Here is a 26,332-nt window from a genome sequence, read left to right on the forward strand (position 1 = left end):
TGAAAGGTCACACAAACTTTTATTCCTTTCATTTTTGAAATTGCTGCTATGCTGCTTTAATTTTACTTCAATATTGTTGAAAGAAGGTTTTTAGGTATATTTGATACAGAATTCTGAAAAAACTTAACTACTGGAAAATATTGAGATTCTTCTATAATGAAGTATAATCTAAAATAATTTTATATGTAGAATAAATAAATATAAGAGAAACCTTGGTTTCTCTTTGGAGTAGTAGAATAGATTTTACTTTTATTTAAAATAGTAAAGAACGGGGCATCTGGGTGGCTTATTCAGTTGGCTGCTCCTGGTTTCTGCTCAGGTCATGATTTCACAGTTTTGTGAGTTCGAGTCCCACATTGGACTCTGTGTTGGCAGCACGGAGCCTCTTTGGGATTCTCTCTTCCCTGCCTCTCTGCCCCTCCCCAACTTTCACTCTCTCTCAAATGATCTTAAAAAACAATTTTAAAATAAGTAGTAAAGAAAGGGGCACCTGGGTTGCTCCGTTGGTTTAGTATCCCACTCTTGATTTCCGCTCAGGTCATGATCTTACAGTTGTGAGATGGAGCCCCGTGTCAGGCTCTGTGTGGGCATGGAGTCTACTTAAGATTCTCTTTGCCTCTCTCTCTGCCCCTTACTTATTCGCAGTTATGCGTGCACTCAAAAACAAAACAAATAAAAGAATAGTAAAGAACGTGATTTAGGTAGTGAATACTAATATATATGTAGCTATTTCTTCATTAAGAAGGTTTTATTTCATATCAGTCTTCATATTCTGCAACAAAGAACATTTTGAATAAGTCTAATTTTTAACTTTTTGAAATATTTAATGTTCAGAATTTCTGATTTTGTTATTTGTCTGAATTACTTAGGCAAAAAGGGCAACTAGCTGTGGAAAGAGCTAAACAAGTGGAAGAGTTCCTACAGCGAAAACGGGAAGCACGGCAAAATAAAGCTCGAGCCGAAGGGCATATGGTATGATTTTTCTTTTTTTTTGAGATTTTGAGCATATTAATATTCAGAGTGAAGTTCTGGGAAAAGGTAGGTATAAATGAATTATGTTTCTTTACAAACATTTAAACATTTACTGAATAAAAAGTTGTGACATATCTTCTCTTCTGCCTTGTCTTTTATACCAAGGTGAAATTCTGTTGATGGTTTGCTTAATTAGGAGTAAGTTTACAGCTCTATCTTTGTTTAAAAAGGGTAGAAGTAGACATAGCAACCCAGATATTTATATTAAAACAAATGAGTTTTTACATTGCTGCCTTTGTTTTTCATACATGCTTTTGGTTTTAAATACTTTTAGGTAGCAAAGAATTGTAAAAGAAAAATGGGAAACCTTCAGATAAATATAACTACATATCTTTTCAAAAGCACATTAGAAGCAAAAGTATATTAAAACCTCCAATTATTCCAGCTAACTAAATTAAGTCACATATCCAAGAAGATATTAATGGTTTTTAGATAATTATTTTAGTACTTAAAACTTAATAGTTTTGACTTGTAGAGGTATACAAATGCCTTTTGACCTTTTGTCCACAGAATAACTGATGATTGTTTCTATCAGCTCACCACACCATGAGGCATCCTGCTAACCTAGGAAATAAGTCAGTGATATGGTAGTATATTTTGATTAGATTTATAACTTAGAGTAGATCCTAACTGGTATCGATGTGAGTTAATTAATGTAGTTATTTCAAATTTTAGCAGTTTTTTTCTTTGCAATGTCATTGAAAGATACTTAGATGTTTTAATGGTTACCCTTTATATTTTTAACACATGAGTTTGTTTTTTGATTTTGGAATTAATTTGTGCTTGTATCCCTCCTGTAGATAGTAGAAGAGAACCTCCTGTGTTTTCTCTTACCCCATATCTCCAAAGTTAATAGCATCTGGAATTTTAGTTACAGATTTTAATTTGAAATATTTTAAAACAATTATTAGACTTATCAAGATTTATATATTTCTTTCCTTATCACTGTTCCTTATATTCTATTCTGCTCTCACTTTGTCTTTATGGTAGAGAATATTCTCTGGCAATTCTCTTGGACAGAAACTTCCCAAGATTTCTTGGGAAATGTCTTTATTTTGTCCTTTTGCTTGAATAATTTGTAGTGGTGGTTATTTGGTGAATTTGATTACCATTTGTATGTCTGAAAAAAATATTTTGCCTTCATTTTTGAGAAATATTTTTGGTGAGTATAATATAGGTTGAAAATTTTTTCTTTCAGAACTTTAAAGATGATTCTCCAGTTATCTTCTGGCATGCCTGTTTCTGACAAGAAGTTTGCTGTCATTCTTATCTTTTTCCTGTATATGTAATGTATCTTTTTTCTCCACTGACTTTTAACATTTTATCACTGGAAGCAATTTTTTTTAATGTTTATTTTTTTATTTTTGAGAGACACAGCATGAGTGGGGAAAGGGCAGAAGGAGAGGATCAGAGGATCTGAAGTGGGCTCTGTGCTCAGAGCAGAGAGCCCAATGCGGGACTCGAACTCAATGAACTACAAGATCATGACCTGAGCTAAAGTAGGACCCTTAACCGACTGAGCCACCCAGGCATCCCCACTAGAAGCACTTTGATTACAATGTAGTTTGGTGTAGTTTTCTTCATGTTTATTTTGTTGGGATTCTTTGAGCTTCTTGGATCTGCGAATTTATAATTTTCATCAAATTCGGAAAAATTTTATGTATTATTTATTGAAAACTTTTCTTCTGTTCTCTCTCTTTGATTCCAGGATTCTCATTACCCATCCACTAGACTGTGTGATGTTCTCTCCACATCCCTCTGTTCATTTTTTTTCACTCTTTTTTCTACTTTTCATTTTGGATAGTTTTTCTTTCTATACCTTCAGCCTTCAGGTTCATTAATATTTTCTTCTGCTTTGTCTAATCTATTAATCTCATCCAGACATTGTATTTTTTTCATCTCAGAAATTTTTTTCATCTTGTATTTTTTAATTTACAGTTTATTTGGGTCATTTCTATACTTTCTCGTCTCTCCCTATAGTATTTATGCTTTTCTCTACATTCTTAAGTTTGAACATAGTTAGAGGCACCTGGGTGACTCAGTTGGTTGAGCGTCTGAGTTTGGCTCAAGTCATGATCTTGAGGTTCATGAGTTCATGAACCTGTTCACGACAGTTCACGAGTTCACGACAGCTTGGAGCCTGGAGCCTGCTTTGGATTCTGCATCTCCCTCTCTCTCTGTCCCTTCCCCTCTTGTGCTCTCTCTCTCAAAATAAACATTAAAAATAAAAATTTGAACATAGTTATAATAGATGTTTTAATGACCTTTTGTAATAATTCTGTTATTTTTGTCATTTTTGGTTGATTTTTATCCTCACTGGAATCTTCTTTTCCTGCTTTTTCATACACCCGGTAATTTGTGATTGGATGCCCAGCATTGTGTATTTTATCTTGGATTTCTTTGTATTTAAATATGTTGGGGCTTTATTCTAGGATGCAGTTAAGCTACTTAGAAACGATTTGAGTCTTTCAAGGCTTGCTTTTAAAATCTACTAGGCAGGTCCAGAACAGCCTTAAGTCTAGAACTAATTTGGCCCCATTTCTTCAAATACTGCTGCTTCTCCTTTTTCTCTTTAAGAGAACTCATATTAGATGGTTAGCTTGGAAGTTTCATCAAAGGTCCCTTTTTCTGTGTTTCTTTTTTATCCTTTTTATCCCTTTCTCTCTTATTATTGTGTTTTAGAAGTATTCCTAGGCTTAAATTTCAGCTCACTAACATATTCTTTTGTTTTGTCTACTCTGCTGTTCAGCCCATCTAATGAATTTCTTTTCATTTAGAAATTTATGTTTTCATGTCCATGAATTCTAATTTGTTTTCCCCTAAATCTCGTTAATTATATTCTCATTTTTCTGATAATACTATAGTCATTGATTAGTCTTTTTTTTTTTTTTCTTAGTGTGCTATTGGCCTTCTTACCTTGGTTTCTTCTGTTTTTAACTTCTCTATTTCACAGTGTCAGCATTTATCAGATGTTTGGTGTTCACGACACTGTGTTCATATTTGGGAGTATCTCTTATTGCTCCTAACCTTTGAGTGGCCCCCTGGTGAGATGGGAGAGTGCTACTGTCTTCTGTGCAGTTTTCAGTGAGAGTAGAGAATGGATGGGACATATTGATATTCTGCAGACGAATACCTTGGCAGTTTATTTTCTGGGCTTAGGAGACTCTCATTCTTCTTCGTTATAACCAGTCACCCAGAGGATTGGCCTGACCTTTACCTCTAAGCCCTCTCTGATCACTCCTATCTGAAGGTAACTAACTGTGCTTTCTGGCTTTTGGAGATGAATAATACGATGGAAGTAATACTCTTACTGTAACCACTGTCTTTTCCTAGACCTTTTCATATTCTTAGCTTCCAGAAAGTCTTAGGGCATGCTTCATGTTGCTCATACCTTCTGTGGTAGTATTCTTTCTGACATGCTTTTGCTAATGAAGTTTCTCACTTAAAACTGATTTTCTGGACTTTTCTTTATCTCTGGATTCCTTCTGTTCTTGGGACTACTAAGAGTTTTGCTGGTTTTTGAGCACTGATGTCTATTCACTTAAAACAACAACTTTATTGTAGTATTTTGCAAGAAGGGAAGCTATAGAGTCATTTTGCCATCTTGCAATCAGAATTTAGTATTTTTGTTTTAATTTTTAAAAAGCTTAAAAAAAACTTAGAGATCAGCAGTGCATTTTGACAGGGATTTTTATATGATCTTTCAAGATTCACTTTGTTACTCTATATAGAATTTCTTCATTCCCTTGATGGCTAAATGTATACATAAAACTTTACCTTAGAAAGATGCAGATAAGAGTAAAAAAAAATTTTTTTTAGTTGGGTGTGTGCAGTATATATTAAGTTTTTTTTCTATCTGCTAATTTAACAACAAGGCAGTTTGTTAAACACTTTGGAGGTAGTAGGTTAATTAATTAAACGTTGCTTAATTAAAGCTTCATCAGACATAGTTTGTCTCTAGAGTAATTTATAATCTTAATATTGAATAAGAATACATACACTAGTAATGTGAGGCAGTGAGTAGAAGTGAGAGCTGAAATTAACTGTGGGGAGTCTTCATAGATGTTAAGTTTGAAATTAGAACTTTTTTATGATGAGATAGAGATACTATTTAAAATTGGTCTCTCTGTGTTTTCTGTTGCTGTGTAAGAAATTAACATAAACTTAGTGGCTTAAAGCAACACAGATTTATTACAGTTTCTGTGGGTAAAAAATCTGGCATGTTTTAACTGGATCCTCTGCTTATGGTCTCGTAAAGCTAAAATCATGGTGTCAGCCAGCTGTGTCCTCATCTGAGGCTCAAGTAGGGTAAGACCTTCTTCACTGCTTAGAGTGTTGGTAGAATTCACTTTCTTGCTGCTATAGTACTGAGATCTTCATTGTTTGACTAGCTTTTGACAAGGGATCAATAATTCTAAGAGATCACTGTCAGGTCTTTGCCATGTGGCCCCCTTCATCTCAGCAACAGATGACTTCTTGTGCATCAAACCCCTCTCATGTTTCAAATTCCTGACTGCCCCTTTTGCAGCCAGCTTGAGAACATTTTGATTTTAAAGAGTTCATGTGATATCACCTCACACCTGTCAAGAAAAATGCCTAGTACCAAAAAGATATGAAATAGCAAGTGTTGGTGAGGATGTGGAGGAAAGGGGCCCCTTGTGCACTGTTGTAATGTGAACTGGTGCAGCCACTGTGGAAAATAGTATGGAAGTTCCTCATAAAATTAAAAACAGAAATACCAGCTGGCTTAGCAATTCCATTTCTAGTTATTTACCCAAAATAAACAAAAAGAGTAATTCAAGAAGATATATGCCCCTATGTTCATTGCAGCATTATTTACAATACCCAAGATATTGAAGCAACCTAAGTGTCCATTGATACACACACACACACACACACACACACACACACACACACAAGAATATTACTCAGCCATGAAAAAGAATGAATCTTCCCATATGGGACAACATGAGTGAACCTAGAAGATGTTATGCTAAGTGAAATAAGTCAGAGAACGACAATATACTGTATGATTTCACTTATGAAATCTAAAAAACAAAATACATGAACAAACAAAACAAAATAGAAACAGACTCATAAATACAGAAAACAAATTGGTGATTGCCAGAGGGGCAAAGAGTGAGAGAATGGGCAAAATAGGTGAAGGGGATTAAGTGGTATAGACTTCCAGTTATAAAATAAGAAGTGATGGGGATGTAAAGTATAGCATAGGGAATATAGTCAGTTATGTTGTAATAAGTTGTATAGTGACAGATGATAACTAGACTTACTGTGGGATCATTTTGTAATGCACATAAATGCTGAGTCACTCTGTATACACCTGAAACTAATATAATATTGTGTGTCAACCATAGTTGAATTTTAAAGAAATAAATAGCTCACGAGTATCTCCCGTCAGTGAATAAATATGTAAACAAACAAATAAATAAATAAATGGCTCATGTGATTTGGTCAGGCTCACTGCATAATGTCATTTATTTATTTATTTATTCATTTATTTATAACGTTTATTCATTTTTGAGAGACAAAGCATGAGTGAGGGACAGGCAGAGAGAGGAGGAGGCACAAAATCTGAAGTAGGCTCCTGACTCTGAGCTGTCAGTACAGAGCCCAGTGAAGGGCTCGAACTCACTGACTGTGAGGTCATGACCTGAGCTTAACCGACTCAGCCACCCAGGCGCCCCACTTTAAAAAAAAATTTTTTTTTAAACGTAATGTCTCTATTTTAATGTCAGTCATCTCATTTAACATAACCCAATCATGGAGATAGAACCCATCCTATATAAAGTCCTGGGGATTATGTAGCATTTGTGAGTCTGGTGGAGCAGCAAGGAATTAATAAGAAACCTTGGAGCTTCTCTCTCTCTCTCTGCCTCCCTCCCTGCCTTCCTTCCTGAAAAATAATAAAAGCTTAATTAAAAAAAAAAAAAAAGAAAAGAAAAACTTTAGAGCTTTTAAAATTCTGCCTACCATACTCTTCTTTGCCTGTTATTTTAGAGATTACGTCTTGGGACAGTAGACTAGGCTAGGTGAAGGAAGCTCCTTTTAAAAGCTGTCTTTATCAACATGCTTGATAGAACTTTATACCCAGGTCTTCAAATAAAGAACTTTTTAAAGATAGGTTTTATTAAGATATAATTTAAATACAATGAAATTCACCACTGTTGAATGTATATCACAGTGAGTATTGAGAAATGCATATAGTCATATTACTACTGCCACAAGCATGGTATAGCAGTATTCCAGCATCACTTAAGTTTTATCACCTCACCATAAGAAAAACAAAATTTGTAACTGTGTAAGATGATTCACGTTAACTAAACTTACTGTAATAATTATTTTTCATATGTATGTATATATATGAAGTCATTATGTTGTACACCTTAAATTAGTACAATATTAATTGGCACTTATATCTCAATAAAACTTGGGGGAGGGTTTTCTTGTGTCCCTTTGCAGTCAATCTACCAGAAGCTATAGGAAACCACTGATGTACCTCCTGTCACTATACTTTTGTCTTTTTAAAAATTTTATGTAGGGGGCACTTGGCTAGCTCAGTGGCAAGAGTATGTCACTCTCAATCTCAGGGTCAGGAGTTCGAGCTCCACATTGGGTGTAGCGATTACTTAAATAAAAAGTTTTAAAAATAAAACTTGTATCCAAAATTATCAGTTATATATGTTTTTTTTTGAGGCTGATGTGTATCGGTAGCTTGTTCTTTTTTTATTCCATGTTGAGTCATATTCCATTGTGTGGATGTACCATAATTTGTTTATTTATACCTCAGTTGATGGACATTTGTGTAGTTTCCAAAAGAGATGCCTTTAAACTTGTTGGAATAATGTGAAAATTAAGTTCACAGACTTATATGCATACCTGTATAATTGACTGGCCTGTCCTTAGGGAGCCCTCCTTTCTGAGTTGACATATCCCTCCTTATTATGTGTTACTTAGCTAGTGACTATTTTACATTCAAGCTTCTGAACGTTGCTGGAGGAAATTAAAGCTACAGTGATTAATGTCAGGTCAATTTTTGGTCTCTGGTTTCAGCCAAGCTGCTGAATCCTGCTAGCAATCCTTTTATATCTTCATGGTCAGCAGCCTCTCCCATTGTCCACAGTGGAAATTTTCCTCTATATTTTTGTCCCTTATCTATCTTTCTATGAGGATAATCATTATTTCATAGAGAAAATTAGGCTTAAGAGTCCCACATTTCCTCATATTTTCTGCCTCCAAACTTATAAATTTATTTGTAATTGTACCAAATCTTTCTTTGTTTTCTCTAGTCTCAGGAAAGGATAGAATTTCCTCTGTTCAAAAGTCATCTTTCCCATTCCATCCTATTTGATAATTTTAATTCTAATAATTATTAATATCTCATTTATTGGGTACTTTATGTTAGGTGTGGTTCTACGTTCTTATATTAACTCTAATCTCACAACAGTGCTCTGGGGTAGATCCTGTTACATTGCCAGTTTATATCCTATTGAGGCATAAAGAAAAATTAACTAGCTCAGGTTTTATAGCTACTAAATGATAGAATAAGTATTTAAATTTCTGTAGTCTGACTTTAGAGCTCACACTTTCATCTGTTTACTTAAGGACCTTCCTTATCTAACCATCAGTTATTTCAGACTCTCTTTTCTGAATGTTCCTTCTTTACTGGTAACCCTCCCTAGCCTACAAATATATTTGTGTTCCTCACATTTCTACGTAGTCATCATCCTGTCCTCCTCTTCCTCTTTATAGCCAGGCACTTCAAATTAATGAAGAACCTGTTGTCTCTTACTGCTTACCTACTATTCAATTTTCCATTCAAGTCCACAGCTTATTATGACAAAATCATCTTGAAACTTGACCATTCTGCGATGTTTGATCTCATGACTACTTCGGTATTTGCTCCTTGGCTTCTGTGATACCATATTCTCTTTATTTATCCGTTACTTCTCTGATTACTATTTCTAAATGTCTTCCATAGGATTCTTCTCAATCTTTAAATGCTGATATTCTTTGGGGTTCTCTCCTTGGTTATTTTCTTTCTGTAAATAATATCCTGGGGTGCTCCCACATATTATTTAATCAGGGGTTGATGATTTCAATATCTGTACCAGTTATTCAGATACCTCTCCTAACTTCTCTCTAGCTGCTTCTGGAATCATTTCCTCGGCGTTGCATCAGCATCCTGTTTTTAAGAACTATTTTATTTTAAAAATTATCTTACAGTAAGATTAACTTTATTTTTCTTTTCCACTAGTTTGAATTTTAACACCTGTATAAATATATATGTTACATGTATAAATATGTATGTTTTATATATATATTTTATATATATTATATATTATATATATATATAACACATGTATAAATATGTATGTTACATGTATAAATTCATGTAACTACCACCACAGTCAGAACATAGAACAACTCTTTCACCCCAGAAATTCTCTTGTGTTATTTCTTAATATAGTCTGCACCCCCCATCTTGGCAGCCACTGATCTATTCTCCATTACTATAGTTTTGTCTTTTTAAGAATATGTTATTTTGTATGGATGTGTACACACATATATAACAGCATATAGCCTTTGCAGTTGGCTTCATTTATTTTAATGATATTCATCCAAGTTTTTGCCTATATCTAGCTTTATCTTTTTTGTTGGTAAGTAATATTCCATCATATGGATGTGCTACATTTGTTTGTCTATTCACCCATTGAGCATTTGGGTCATTTCTAGTTTTTGGTAATTATGAATATTTTTGTCATATTTTATTGGTTGGAAGCAAATCACAGATTCTCCCCACGCTCAGAGGGAGGGGATTACACAGGGGTGTCAACCTCATGAAGCAAGGTTTATGGAGGCTACCTTAGAGTCCATGTGCCACATTCTTGTTAATTATTTTTGCTCTGAAGTTTACTTTCTTTGATATTAGTATAACCATTCTAGTTTCTTTTGATTAGCGTTTGCATCGTACATCTAGTTTCATCTTTTTAAACTACCTGTAATGACTGATTTGGTAAGATTTTTGTAGTGAATCTGTAGTTGGTTTGTGAACTTTTTTAAGTCCATTCTAACAATTCCTATTTTTAATCAGTGTGTTTAATGTAATTGAATTATATTATTATGTTTAATGGCATTTAATATAATTATTGATATGTTTAGATTTATGCATGACATTTTTTTTGTAATTTTAAAAAATGTTTTATTGATTTTTGAGACAGAGAGCACAAGTGGGGAAGGGACAGAGGGAGGGGGACAGAAGATCCAAAGTAGGCTATGTGCTGAGAAGAGCAAGCCCAGTGGACTTGAATTCATGAACTGCGAGATCATCACCTGAGCCAAAGTCGGACATTCATCTGACTGAGCCAGCCAGGTGCCCCACACTTTATTAATTTTCTGTTTGTTCTCTCTTTTTGTTTCTCTTTCCAAATTCTTGCCAACTTTAGGTTATTTGAACACTTTTTATTACTTCATTTCAGTTAATCTCTTCTGATTTCGGCTGTATTTTTCATTTATCCTTTCAGTGGTTGCTAAAGGGAATTAAAGTCATACTTTACTTTTCATAATAAACAGCATTTTACTACTACTTGGAATGTAGAGATCCTTCCACCATAAAGGTCCCTTTACCCTCTTGCGTTTTATGCTATAGTTGTCTTATGTGTTATATTTAGGTGCATTTACATCCCTACCAAGCAACATTTGCTTGCAACTTTAAATATATTTCAGAACTCAAGCAGACAGGAATACTTTGTTACATTTACACAAATATTTACTGTTTCTTTTGCTGTTCCTTCATTCGTAATGTTCCAGCTTTTCTTAAGTCATTTGTCTCTAGAAATTCCTTTAGCAGTTCTTTTAGATCAGGCCTGTTAGCTATAAATCCTCATTTCTATTTCATCTTTATTTGGAAGCAATATTTTCACTGGATGTAGTATTTTGGGTTGACATTTCATTTCTTTTATCATTTAAAAAAATGTCACCTGTCTTCTTTTGGTCCTCCATAGTTTTTAATGAGAAATCTTCACCTACTCAAATTATTTTTCTCCTGTAAGTAATGTCTTATTTTTCTCTGGATGCTTCAAAATTTTGTGGTTTTTGTTTTTGTTTTGTTTTGTTTTTGCTTGTCTTTAGTTTTAGCAGTGTAGTTAAGTTGTCTCTGGCATGGATTTCTTTAGGTTTATTCTGTTGTTAGTTTGCTTGGTTTCTTGGACTTGTAGATTCATGCCTTATGCCATTTTGGAGCCATTATTTCTTCAGATATTTTTTTTAGTACTGAATCTTTCTCTTCTCTGGTTCTCTGATCACATGAATGTTAGATCTTTGTTCTAGTTCCATGGGTTTGTGAAGCTCTGTTCAATTTTTGCCAGTTTCTTTCCTTTTTTTTTTTTTTCTTTTCAGAGAGGGGGGAGTAGAGGGAGAAGGAGAGCGCGAATCCCAAGCAGGCTCTTTGCTCAGCAGAGAGCCCTTTATGGGGCTTGATATCATGACTGTGAGATCATGACTTCAGCTGAAATCAAGACTTGGGCCCTCAACCAGCTGAGCTACCCAGGGGCCCCTCCAGTTTCTTTTCTTTTATTTAGATTGAATAATTTCTATTCCCTTTTCAGGTTTTCTTACTATTGCCCCTTTCATCATCATTACGCTTATTTGATCCATCTACTGAATGTTTTATTTTGGTGATTGTATGTTTCATTTCTTGTGTTTCCATTTGATTTAATGTTAAATGTTAACAAATGTTAAACATTTGATTTAATGTTTATTTTTGAGAGAGAGAGAGAGAGAGAGAGAGAGAGAGAGAAAATGAGCGGGGAAGGAGCAGAGAAAGAGGGAGACAAGGATCCGAAGTGGGCTCTGTGACAGCAGCAAGCCCGATGTGGGACTTGAACCCATGAACTGTAAGATCATGACCTGAACCAAAGTCAGATGCTCAACCGACTGAGCCACCCAGGCACCCCTGGTTTCCTTTATTTCTTTATATCATTTTATTCTTCGCTAACACTTCCTATTTTAATCTTTTTTCACCACTGTTCATGATTATTTTTCAAGCACTTTTATAATAGTGTCTTTAAAGTTTTTGTCAGATAATTATATTAATATTATAATATAATTATATTATGTAACATAGTAGTGATATAATTATAATAATAATTAATGTTTAATGTCATTTAAATAATATGTTAACTGCATATTCCCAAGTAAATTGAAATTTTTTTTTTGTGGTTCTTCATGCACTGATTAATTTTGGACTATATCTGAACATTTGGGATGTCATAGTATTAGATTTTGAATTTTGTTTAAATCATACAGAGATTGTTGATTGCTTTTGTTTTAGCAGACAGTTGACCTATAAGGCCCAGGCTACAAGTACCTACTTTTCTGCAGTTCTAGTTAGACTTTTTTTTCTCAGTGTCTTATAGTGCCCTTCAGATGTGTCCTGCATGTATACTGCCCAGTGTGGTCTGTCTGAGATCTGCGTAGAGGTCTAGCTGTTAGCTCTATTTTCAGAGTCTTTGGTGTATAGAACAGGATTATATCCATACATACACAGGTTACCAGTGAGCCCAGGATTTTATAAACAACTTATGAGGTCATTTTCCTGAGTTCCACCCAGTTTGCCATCAACTTGATGTTTTCCTTTCCCTGGGGCTCCACTTTTCAGTCTTCCTGGTATAGCCTTCCTATCTAGGCTCTACCTTTTTGGCACGTCAGTGTCTTAGGAGACAAAGGTTCCCCTCCCTTAGAGTTTTGCTTCTTGTAAGCTCCTTTTGCTGTCTCAGCTGCCACCACAGTGGTGAGCTTTCCTGAGAGCTACAGCACATGAGAAAGTTTAAAAAAGGAGAGAGAAAGAAAAAAAAAGTGGGAGATTTCCTCCCTTCTCAAGTTTTCCAAAGAGTTCCCTCTGCAGTTCGTAAGCTAGACCTAGAAATTTTCTTCTCTACCTGTCATTACCAGAGTGCTTAATTCCAGGTTTTTGGCCAAGTTAGATTTAAGCCAGAAGAAAGATTGTTTTAAAAAAATGATAACTCACCATGTGCTTGGTGGTACTTTGAGTTCTGGTGTTCTCTAATTTACCTCCTTCTATTTACTTTTCAGAGTCCTCAAATGTTGTGTCCAGATTTTATAGTTCTTTTCAGTGGGAGAAGAGGGGTAGCATGTGTTTATAACATCTTACCCAGAACTGGGCTTTCCATTCCCTCTTTCTTAACATTTTCAAAACTAAACTTGTTTAATTATCTTCACATGTACTTCCCTTTCTGTATTACCCGTCTTACTGTAAAGAATCACCATCAAAGATGGGTTTGACTTTGAGGTTTTGATTTGAATTGCTGGGAATTCAAGTGCTCTTTCAGAATCTTCTCTCTGTCACTGCCCATCTAGCTCATATCCGATCAGTGACCAAATCCCATGTTTTCTACCTTCTGAATATCTTGTGTCCTCTTCTTTTCTATTTTTATTTCTGCCTTTGTTGAAATTCTTGTCACTTGCTATTCTTTCCATCTCTTTACTTCTAATCTTGGATCTTTCTAATGCATCTTTTACTTGAGCTGCCAGTAATCTTTCTAAAGCAAAACTGAATGCATTGCTCATTTGCTTGAAGTTATTCAGTGGTTCTTTATGGCTTGGAGGGTAGATTAAAACCTCTTTAGCTTAGCTGAAAGCCTCCATCCTTAGGCTTTCTTACTGTTCTTGATTTTCCTCTCTCTGTTACTTTCTTCATCTCTTAAACTTCAGCAATACTGCACTATTTGCAGTTCTCAGAAAGTGCTGTCTCTAGTTTTTGCCTGAAATCGCATTTCCCTTATCTTCTTGACAAGAGAGTTCATGGTACTTTTTTTTTTTTTTTTTTTTTTTGGCCTTGTTTGCTTGGGCACTACTGCAGAGGATGAGGGAGAGATTCAGTGGGGAAGAGTAAATTGGTTTCCTACTGTGAGGGGAATGGTGATTAACTATAGACATAATAATTATTATATACAGCGTGTTATGTAGCTTACAAAAAACTTGCTGATTTTTTGACCTTCGTTTATCTTCCTAGGAACTTCAGAGTACAGACCTTGTATTGTCACCATAGGGAAGAGTTTATCAGCTCTAATAATTAGGATTGAGAAGAAGAGTGGGAGACGAGTGTGGTAGATAACTCAAGGAGTTCAGAGTCTACTCTGAAAACACAACCAAAAGTCTTTGGGAACACTCATTCATAATGTTACGTGCTGTCTCTGAGCAACCCTGTCTCCTGTAGGAGACTCTCCTTAGCCCAGCATTGTTGGTATTGAAAAAGATCACTTTAAAGTAGACCTAACTAAAATAGAGATCCACATTTTGTAGTAAAGAGTGAAAAAGAGGTTTGATGGGGGTTTTACCTTGAAAAATGCAGTTTAAAAATTATTTTGTTTTATATTTTTATCAGAATTTTGGTTATATTTGCAAGTCTGTATTAATTTGAAAGTAATTAATCTGAGGAGGATTATAATATTTGACAGAATTGTGTAATGAATACAGTATGCATTTTATCAAATCCAAGATACAACTGTAAGTCATATTGTTATTTTACATCTGACTCAAAGAGAAAAACTGTTGCCAATTTAACCGATACATTGCTTTTTTGTCACTTCATTTTTTATTTTATGTTTGCTGAATTAACTTTTGAATTTACATTTTTTATTATATCATTCTTGTGAATCCATAAAAAGGAAAATATGAGTGAAATAAATTGATAAAGACATTCATTCCGAAATCTACTTCACATTCATAATTTGCCTTTCCAGTCATTACTTTCTTAAATCAGGGCCATTGATGTTCATATTTTCTCAAATAATATTATTCTCTGTAACACCAAGTGCATTGAAACTTCAGCATTTCTTAAAAGAGTACTTCAGTTTTATCTCTTGGATTTTCTCTCAAGAAGTCAACACCAGTCTACCAGTTTTATTGCTAGCATTTTCTTGCTCTTATCGAAAGGAATCAATGAGAGGTTTTCAACAACTAGTGGGGGTCATGTTTCCTCTTGAGCAAGCTCATAAGCGATATATCTAAACTTCAAGGAATTATAGTTGTCCGATTATGACGCCAAGAAAGAACTAACAAAATTTAGACATCACTCAGATATAACATTTATGTTACAACTGATGTCTGGCCGAAAGTTGGTAAGTTTATAACAGATTGTAAGATGCCATGGACTGTAAGATGACCCCCATTTAAAAAAATGTTAGAATGTTAAAAATATTCCTATTAGAATTGATGAAAGATGGTACACCTTCACTTCATAATTTTACATGTTCTACTTTTATAACTGTAATATAAAAAAGAACCATTTTTTCAGAAATGGCAGAGACTGGCAGTTTTCTAAAGATGATTTCTTAATTTTTTAATACCCAAAATATTTTGAGGAATCAACATTATAATTCTTTGCAGTTTTCTTTTATTCACTTAACTTATCTAATCCTGTCATATTTATAGATGATTTTGCATCTGATTTGAATAATTTTATAATATTACTATCATCATCTTTATGAAATCCTTTATATTTGGCAAAATTTGCAATTTCCTTTGTCATTCACTTTGTATACCATCCAACAGTCAGGGAGAGATTGATCAGCAAGGACCTTAATGTGATGAATGTGAATAGAAACTGGTGTTAAGTGAGGATGGAATAATACGTGGGGACTAACTTTATAGTGGTCATTAATGCATATTTGGGGACGGTGAAACATTTTGTTTCTCAATTCAACATTGTAACTGCTGAGATCTTTATATAACTATACCTAGAACATAGTACAAAAATGAATATTTATAATCACTGACTCTTCAGGAAAAAAAATTAACCAGTGATTTAAGGCAGTATTATTTATTAATGAGTATTAATGCTCATTATTTGTATAGTTTGAAAATGTATATACATTTACATTGTGGTTTATCCTTAAAATCACTCATAAAAGTCTCCATTTTGCTGATGAAGAGAAGCAATTTTAAAGAGGTTGTAACAGATTTAGGTCTCAGACCTGATATGTATTAGGTAATACATTTACAAATCACATTATAAATAGACAAATCTAAACAGGATTAAGTTCTGAGTCTTAAAAATTAATCTTTTGTAATTGGGAAACTGTAAATTATTTGCTGAGTATATTTCATTAAGTGCTTTGGGAAATCATAATGAATTATAACATTGTTTCTATGGCAAAATGAAATTAAAGTCTCCTGACTTATGAATAAACCTTTGGAACACAAATTAGTTTTAGGTTGAATTGAAATTTAAAGAAACTGGATTTAAAAATAATTTTATATGCTTGTGTATGTATTCAAAGTTTTCCCTGTTTAGGTCACTGAAATTTTCAAAAACTGAAATTTTCAAAGGTTAGGGAAACTAACAAGGAAGACTTTCAGCCAAATGGTTTGTTTTCTTGTATGTAAACAGTATGAATAAAAAGTAAAGTAACTGAGAATCTAATTCTGAACAATAATTCTTTGGAGTAGGAATTATCACTACCAAGTTACAGGTTTTGAAACCAGCTCACAGTCCTTAGTACTCTGCCTAACATCATGTAGTATGTTCAGAGGCAGGATATAAGCCCAGTGCTTGTGACTTTGGAGATTGTGCTTTCAGCTCTTTTACTATGCTTTTTGCTCCTTTTTAAAATCTCATATTAATATTTGCTTTAATTTAGGTAAACTTTTAGACATGGTAATTTTGTAGAGCAAGGGTAGGCAAACGTTTTCTGTAAAAGGGCAGGTAGTAGATACTTCGGGCTTTGCAGTGCATATGGTGTCCTACAAAACAAACGAGTGTGGTGCTGTTTCAGTAAAACTATATTTACAAAATCAGGCAGCAACTTAGATGTAACCTGGGTATTAGAGTTTGCTGATTCTTGTTAAACACTATCCTAATAGCAGGTTAGTTCTTCAGTACTAAGTTGTTGATTTTAAAATATTTTTTTCAGTTCTTTAAAAATTATTCTCTTTTTATCCTTCTAAAATATAATGTTTGGTACATAGGAAAGAATAGGTGTGTAAATTATGAAGCAAAATACTATGCTTAGGAGGTACAGCACCACTAATTTCAGTCCGTATGCTGCTTTCTAATCTAGGTATTGGCAAATGTTTTTCTATAAAGGGCCAGATAATAAATATTTCAGGCTTTATTAGCCATAAGGTCTCTGTCATAACTACAAACTCTTCATTGTAGCACAAAAGTAACCGTCAACATTGTGTAAATGAATGAGTGTGGCTGAACTCCAGTAAAACTTTATTTATGAACAGTGAAATTTGAATTTCTTGTAATTTATGTGTGGTCATGAAATATTCTTCTTTTCATTTTTTTCCACCATTTAATAATATGAAAAACCATTCTTAGGTTATGGACCATACAGAAATAGGTAGTAGGTTGGATTTAGCCTGTGAGCCGTTGTTTGTCATCCTCTGTCCTAACCTTTTTTTTTCTGCCTTCTCCTAGAGGTTGCCATTATCCTGAATTGTGGATTTATCATTACTGTGGTTGTTTTAAAATAATTTTTTCCACTTATGTATGTGTATTACACAATATATTATTCTTTTTTGTTTTTGAGCATTATGAAAATTATATATAGACTAGGACTTGTTTTTTTCATTCAACATTATTTTTTAAAATTCATTCAGTAGTTGAGTATAACTGGATAGTAGTGTGTATATAGCACAATTATTCTCCTGACAGTCAGTATTTATTTAGTTTGGTTTGATTTCTGCTTTGAACATTCTTGAACATGTTTCCTGGTAGACATGTGCAAAATTTTTCTTGGTTATCAATTTTCTTCTGTTGAATTACTTAGAAAAACTTCTGAATTATTTCCCTTGAGAAATGTTACTTTCTTATTAACTGATCTTAAATAATTCTGTATTTATTTATACTAATGGAAAACTGCCTTGAAAATGTTCAGTTAAGTGTTAAACATTTCATTTATTCTTTCATTCATTTATTTAGTATTACATAAACATTTATTGACTATAGTATGTTAGGTTTTGTGCCAGCAAGAGAATGTAAGATAAGCAATAGAGTAGATAAATTGTTAAACCAGCAGTTTAATAATAACAGTGGGTGTTTATCGAAAGCTTACTTTCAGGCCTTATGTTAGATCTATTATATGCACCACCTCTGTGTTAGGCCACTAGGGCTGCTGTAACAGAATGTCACAAAATAAGTGGCTTACCAACAGGAATTTATTATCTCACAGTCCTGGAGGGTAAAAGTCCAGGACCCACACGTCTACAGGGTAGGTTCCTTCTGAGGACTGTGAGGAAGAATCACCCATGCCTCTTCCCTATCTTGTGCTGGTTGGCTGGCAGTCTTTAGCCTTCCTTGACATTAGAATCCTCACCCTAATCTCTGCCTTCACTTCATATAGTTTTCTCCCTGTATGTGCATCTGCTCCAAATTCCCTTTTTATAAGGTCATCAGTCATATTGGATTAGGGCCTACTCTAACAATCTCATTTTAACTTGATGAAGATGCTATTTCCAAATAGTAGGGTAGTAGGCATTGGTACTTCAGCATACAGATTTTGGAAGATCAAAGTTCAGCCCATAACAGTCTCTTTTAAACTTTACAACAGTCCCAGGTAACTCTTTAGAACCTTAATGATAGTAGTCCCATCACAAAGTATATTGCATTATAAAAACCCTAGATACTAAAAAGTAACTTAAAACACAGTTCCAGAACAAGATGGCATAAACCCACTTTTCCTGGCTCCTCCCCTCTAAATATAGTTAAATACTCTGGAAACTAGTTAACATACAATTATGGTAGAATTCTATATGGTGGAAGGAAGAAGATGAGCTAACTAGGGACTTCAGGACTTAGGAATAACAGTGTGGTATGTGGTTCCCTGTTTCGTTTTTTGTTGTCTTTTTTTTTTTTTTTTTTAAGTTTATTTGAGAGAGAGAGAGACAGAGAGCGTACACATGCACACACAAGCAGGCAAGGGACAGAGAGGGAGAGAGAGAATCCTAAGAGCCATGAGATCATGACTTGAGCCAAAATCAAGAGTCGGACATGTAACCAACTGAGCCACCCAGGCAATCCTCCCTGGTGTTTCTTTTTATTTCCCATTTTTGTGGGCTGGGCCTGCATCCCAGATCCACTGTAGATGAAAAAAAGCAAAAACAAAAACCAAAAGCCTGATCTCACTTGCCAAATTAATGGAAAAGAGGAATATCAGCAGGATCCTGTTGTAAGCTGTGGGCAGCAATGAAGTTTCAGGCTGCCCCAACCTCATTCCACAACTAGAGCATGGGCAGGTAACTTGGAGAGCATTTTGACCCACATTGGCAGCAAAGCCTTGCACCTTCCCAGTTCTACTCAACATCTAGGGCACTAGCAGGTGATTTTATCTGACCACAGCAGTAGTAGCCATGAAGACCTGTGTCTCCATACCCTCTGTCTAGTGATGTAAGAAGACCCAGACCCAGTGTCACCTGCCTCCCACCCTCAGGAGATCTTCCAGTAACAGCACATGGATCAGGGAGACAACTTTCATCATCACAAGATAGCACCCGGAGGGATTGAGCAGGAGAGCCATCAGCACCAGAACAATGAAGCTGGTTAGAATAATATTACAAGGATTCAGAGAGGCAAACTGTTATCAGTACTAAAGCCCACGAAAGTAGGCCAGAACCTAAATGCTAATCCTAAATGGGCCTACTGCCTGCTAAAATTGAAGACATTAAGAGTCTTCTAATATAATAACTAAAATATTCAGAACATAATAAAAAAAATCACTTGTCATACCAAGAACCAGGAAAACCACAACCTGAATGAGTAAGGCCACTGAGGTGCCACTCATATCAAGATGAATTACATACTGGAATTCTCAGACAAAGATTTTAAAGCTGCTTCAAACAAATGCTTCAATGAGATAAAACTCTCTTGAGTGAATAAAAAAGGAAAATCTCAGTGAAGAAAGAGAAGTTATAAAAAATAAGCAAATAGAAATTATATAATTGGAAAATATAATAACCAAAGTTGAAAATTCACTGGATAGATCCAGTGATAGTGTGGAAATGACGGAAGATAGAATTACTAAACTTGAAGATCAACTTAATTTACTCAGTTTGTACAACAGAGAGAGAAAAGACTGAAAAAAGTATTTCAGTCTTAAGTATCTGTGGAACAATAAGAAAAGATTTAACATTTTTATCATTGGAGCCCAAAGGACAAGAGAAAGAATGTGAGATTGAAAAAAGTATTTGAAAACTTTCTACATTTGGCAAAGGACATAACCTACAGATGTAAGAAGCTGAGCAAATCCCCAGCTAGGATAAACAGATCTTCATCAAGCAGTATTATTAAATTTCTGGAATTAAAAGATGAAACAAATCTTTAAATATACACAAAGAGATGACATATTATATTACCTATAAAGCAGCACCAAATTGAATGACATCAGATCTTTCATCTGAAACTGTGGAGTATAGGAGGAAACGACATAACATTTTTCAAGTGCTAAAGGAAAAGAACTCTCGATGCGGAATCCTTTATCTGATGAAACTGTCCTTCAGGAATGAAGGGGAAATAAAAATATTCTTAAAGTAAGCTAAAAGAATCTGTTAACAGAGCAAATAAGATTGCTTAGGACAAAGAGAGAGATAAAGAGAGACATTATATAATAAGATCAGTTCAATAAGTCATTTCAGGAACACCTGGGTGGCTCAGTCAGTTAAGTGGCCAACTCTTGATTTTGGCTCAGGTCATGATCTCACAGTTGTGAGTTTGAGCTCCTCGTTGAGCTCCATACTGACAGCATGGAGCCTGCTTGGGATTTTCTCTCTCCCCCTCTCTTTCTGCCCTTACCTTGCTCATACATATGAGTGCACTCTCTCTCAAAATTAAAAAATATATATATATTTTAAAAATACTATTGCAGTTGTAAATGGCTGTACAACAAACAGTGGAGTTTCAAAATATATAAAGCAGAAACTAACAGCTAAAAGGATAAATTCACAAGTATAGTTAGGGACTTTAGCACCCCATTCTCAGTGATTGATAGAACTGCTAGACAGAAATTAGCAATGATACAGAATAGCTAAACACCATCACAAGCTAACAAGTTCTAATTTACACTTACAGAGCATTCTACCCAACAATAGCACAATACACTTTTTTTTTCAAGTGGAAATGAGTTAACATGCAATAATACATTCACCAAGAAAGACTATATGCTAGATCATAAAACAAACCTTATATTCAGAAGACTCGGAATTACAGAGTATAATTTTTGAACATCATGGAATGAAACTAGAAATCTATAATAGAAAGATACAAGAAAATCTACAAACAATTGAAAATTAAAACACTTCTAACTAATATGGTATCAAATAGGAAATATAAAAGAAAACTTAAAAATACATAGAACCAGGGGCACCTGAGAGGTTTAGTTGGTTAAGTGTCTGACTTGATTTTGCCTCAAGTCACAGTCTCACGGTTTTGTGAGTTTGAGCCCCACGTTGCTGAGCCTGCTTGGGATCCTCTCTCTCCTTCTTCTCTGCCCTTCTGTACTCATGCTTGCTCAGATTCTCCCTCTGTTTCTCAAAATAAATAAATAAACTTAAAAAAAATTATAGAACTGAATGAAAATAGACATACAACATATTAACATTTGTGAGATGCAACTAAAGCACATATATTTGTATTTATTCCTATAAAGGAAATTTATAGTACTAGATGCTTAGAAATTGGAAAAGAAAAAGGTCTCAAATCAGCACTCTAAGTTCCTATCTCAATCCTAAAACAAAAAAAAAAGAAAAAGAAAAAGAAGAAGAGCAAAATAGACCCAAAGCAAACAGAATGAGGGAAATCATTAAAGCAGAAATCAATGAAATTGAAAAAGGGAAAACTGTTGAGAAAGTTAATGAAGTGAAAAGCTGGTTCTTAGAAAATAATGAATGAAATTGATAATCTCTAGATTGACAAGAATAAAAAGAATAACACAAATCACGAGTGTCAGGAATGAAACAAGGGATATCACTACAGATCTTATAGTGAGTAGAAAGATAATAAGCAACTTAACACTCATAAATTCAACAACTTTTAAAAATGGAATTTGTGATTTAAAAGCTGTCAAAAAAAGAAATCTCTAGGCCTGGATTGTTTCACTGGAGAATTTTACCAGACATTCAAAGAATTAACATCAGTTTGATACAATGATACAATCTCTTGCAGGAATTAGTAACAGAAGGAATATTTCCCAACTCATTTTGAGGCCTGTATTACCTTGATAGTCAAGCTAGAAAAGCACAAAAGAAGAAAAGTACAGACTAATGTATCTCATGAACCTAGATGGAAAACAAAATTTTAGGAAATCTAACCCAACCATGACCAAATGGAATTTAGTCTTGTTTCAGTATTAGAAAATGAGTGTGATCTACCATATCAATAGGTTAAAGAAGAAAAATAATATAATCATATCAATTGATGCAGAAAGTCTTTTGACTAAGTTCAACATGCACAATAAGAAATATCAGTATACTAGAAATAGAGGGGAACATCCTCAGCTCCAAAAAGTCTACATCTAACTTCATATGGGATAGAAGACTAAATGCTCTCCCTCTACAGTTGGAAAAAAGGGAAGAATGTTTGCTCTCACCAGTCTAATCAACATAGTACGGGATGTTCCAGTTACTGCAGTAAGGCAAGAAAAAGAAAAGGTATATAGATTTGAAAAGAAGGAAGGAGTAAAATGATTGCTATTTCCAGTTGACATGATTAATTTGCTTAGAAAATCCCAAGGACTCTACAAAAACTCTCCTCAAACTAAAAAAAAATGAGTTCATTATAGTTAACAGGATACAAGATTCAATACATAAAAATCAACTGAATTTTTTCTAACGTTTATTTATTGAAAGAGAGCAGGGGAGGAGCAGAGAGAGGGAGAGAGAATCCTAAACAAGCTCTGCACTATCAGCATGGAGCCCAATGCAGGGCTCAATCCCACAAACTGTGAGACCATGACCTGAACTGAAACAGAAACTGAAACTGAGCCACCCAGGTGCCCCTCAACTGAAGTTTTTTAAAGTTTATTTATTTTGAGAGAGAGAGAGAAAGAGAGAGAGACAGATCACAAGCAGGGGAGGGGAAGAGACAGGGAGAGAGAATCCCAAGCAGTCTCTGTGCCATCAGTGTAGAGCCGAACATGGGGCTTGAACTGTGAGATCATGACCTGAGCCAAGATCAAGAGTCAGATCAAGAATTGGATGCTTAACCAACTGAGCCACTGAGGTGCCCCTGAATTTCTATAAATTGACAGTGAAAAAGTAGAAACCAATACAAAAAAATATAATACCATTTACAATTGCTCCATAAAAATGAAAAAAATTAATAAAATATGCAGGCTAATTTATGTGTTTAAAATGACAAAATGTTGTTGAAATTAAAGAAGACCTAAATACTTGGAGAATCATACCATGTTCATGAATCGGAAGACTCAATGTAATAAAAATGGCAAGTTGTTCTAAATTGATCTATGTTTAGTGCAATTACTAGTAAAATCTCAGGAATATTTTTTTTTTTTATAGATGTAGACAGACTTGTTTTAAAATGTGTATGGAAAGGGGCATTTGGGTGGCTCAGTCAGTTAGGCATCTGATTTTGGCTCAGGTCCTGATCTCCCAGCTCGTGAGTTTAGCCCCGCCTCAGCCTCTGTGCTGACAGCTAAGAACCTGGAGCCTGCTTCAGATTCTGTGTCTCCCTCTCTTCTGCCCCTCACCCACTCACACTCTACATCTCTCTCCTTCAAAAATAAATAAACATTAAACAAATTGTTTTAATAAAAAAATTTAAAAAATAAAATGTATATGGAAAGAAAAGGATTTTAAAACAGCCAAAATAGTTTTTTGTTTGTTTTATCTAAGTGATTTCTACACCCAACATGGTGCTTGAACTTATGACCCTGAGATCAGGAGTCACATGCTCTTCCCAATGAAGCAGTCAGGCACCCCAAAATAGCCAAAACAGTTTTGAGAAGAATTAAGTGGGAAGAAATACTCTTCCATTTATTAAGGCTTACTTACAGGGGCTCCTGGCTGGCTCAGTTGGTTGAGCAGCGGCTCTTGATTTCAGCTTATGTCATGATCTAGAGGTTTGTGAGTTTGAGCCCCCCGCTTTGGACTCCACACTGCCAGTGTGGATTCTCTCTCTCTGCCCCTCCCCTGCTCATACGTGTGCTGTCTCTCAAAAAAAAAAAATAATAACCTTAAAAAAAAAAGGCTTACTGGGGCGCCTGGGTGGCGCAGTCAGTTAAGCATTGGGCTTCGGCTTAGGTCATGATCTCACTGTTTGTGAGTTGGAGCCCTGCACAGGATTTGTGCTGACAGCTTGGAGCCTGGAGCCCGCTTCAGATTCTGTGTCTCCCTCTCTGTACTCCTCCCCTGCTCATGCTTATGCTTGCTCTCTCTCTCTGTCTCTCGCTCTCTCAAAAATAAACAAACATTAAAAAAAAATTTTTTTTTAAAAAGGCTTAACTATGGGGATCAAAACAGTATAGTACTAGTGGAGGGATAGACACATAGGTAGATTCATGGAACGGTGTGGAGAACACCCTAATAGACCCATACAAATATGCCCAACTGATTCTTGAAAATGAAGCAAAAGCAATTCATGGAGGAGGGTTTGCCTTTTTAGTATTAGTGCTGGAGAAATTGGACTTCCACCCCTAGGCAAAAAATGAACCTTGACCTAAACCTCACCTCTTATTAAAAGAGATCGTGCACTCTGAGGGAAAACATACAATTATAAAGCTTTTAGAAGAAGGAGAAAATTTCAGACCTCAGACTAGACAAAGAATTCTTAGACTTGGCATCAAAAGCACAGTCCATAAAAAGAAAACTTGATAAACTGGACTTCATCAGAATTAAAAACTTTGGTTCTGCAAAAGACCTTGTTGAGAGGAAGAAAATACAAATTACAGATTGGGAGGAAATATGTGTAAACCCCATATTCAACAAAGGACTTGTATCTAGAACACATGAAGAATCACCAAAACTCAACATTAAAAACACAGAGCATCCAATTAGAAAACCTGCAAAAGAGTAGCCAAAGATTTGGTTGAAGAGAGTATACAGATAGCATATAAACTGTTGAAAGACAGTTCATCATCATTAGCTATGTGAGAAATGCAAATTAAAACCACATTAATGTATCACTACCCACCTATCAGAATGACTAAAATTAAAAGGTGATAAAAACCAGGGGCGCCTGGGTGGCTCAGTCAGTTGAGCATCTGACTTCATCTCTGGGCATGATCTCATGGCTCGTAAGTTTGAGCCCCATGTCAGGCTCTGTACTGACAGCTCAGAGCCTGAAGCCTGCTTCAGATTCTGTCTCTGTCTCTCTCCTTCTCCCTTCCCTTGCTCCTGCACTATCTCTCTCTCACCCCTTCTCTCTCAAATATAAATAAATATTTTTTTTAAAAAGTGGTCAAAACCAAGTGCCAGTGATGATGTGGAGAAACTGGATCAATCATTCCTAGTAAGAACTTAAAGCCACTCTGCAAAATAGCTTGGTAGTGCCCTTTAAAACTAAAAATGGATTTACCATACCAAGAACAAGTAATTCTATTCTTGCATGTATGTCTCAGAGAAAAGAACATATTTTCACTCAGAAACTTGTACATGAATGTTCTCAGCAACTTTAACTCCTAATAGTCCAAAACTTGAAACTACCCAAATGTCCTTCAGTGGGTGAATGAATGAACAAATTATGGTATATTCATACTATCGAATTCTACTTAGCAGTAAAATGTAACAAACTATTGATTTATGCATCCAATACCTTGAATGGACTGCAAGAAAATAATACTGTTATAAACAGTGAATCTCAAACAGATATGTACTGTATGATTCTAATATGTAAATTTTGTTTGTATTAGTTAATGGGTGTTAGGTATGGGAATAGTGAATGTGTCTGTGAAGTGTTAAAGTAATGGTACAATTGAGTATCTTGATTATGGTGATGATTACATAAATCTATATGTATAATAAAATTACATTGACACAGATACACAATTATGCATGTATAACTACTGAAATCGATTTCCTGGCTTTGATAGTGTACTGTCCTTATCAAGATGATAAAATTGGGAGAGGCTGGATGAAGGGTCCATGAAAGCTCCCTGTATATTTTACCTTTCTGTGAATCTATAATATTTCAAAGTAAAATGTTAAAAAAAATTGCTTCAAAGTAACTCAGGTTTTTTTACTTAAAGTTCTTAAATACTATGAAAGGAAGATAAGAGTCTATAGCAGTACTCAGTTCTCCACCCAC

General features: G+C 34.8%; 1 protein-coding gene across 6 annotated transcripts in view; it reads left to right on the forward strand.

Moving 5' to 3' along the window:
* The window catches only part of NEK1 (NIMA related kinase 1), a 219,548-nt gene that overhangs the window by 93,694 nt on the left and 99,522 nt on the right, over nucleotides 1–26,332 (forward strand). For all 6 annotated transcript variants that reach the window (XM_042935112.1, XM_042935107.1, XM_042935108.1 and 3 more), the window contains one exon: nucleotides 870–972. In XM_042935112.1, the coding sequence (XP_042791046.1) occupies nucleotides 870–972 (103 nt within the window). The remainder of the gene's footprint in view (nucleotides 1–869; nucleotides 973–26,332) is intronic.

The sequence above is a fragment of the Panthera leo genome, chromosome B1, assembly GCF_018350215.1.
Source record: "Panthera leo isolate Ple1 chromosome B1, P.leo_Ple1_pat1.1, whole genome shotgun sequence".
Classification (NCBI taxonomy): Eukaryota; Metazoa; Chordata; class Mammalia; order Carnivora; family Felidae; genus Panthera; species Panthera leo.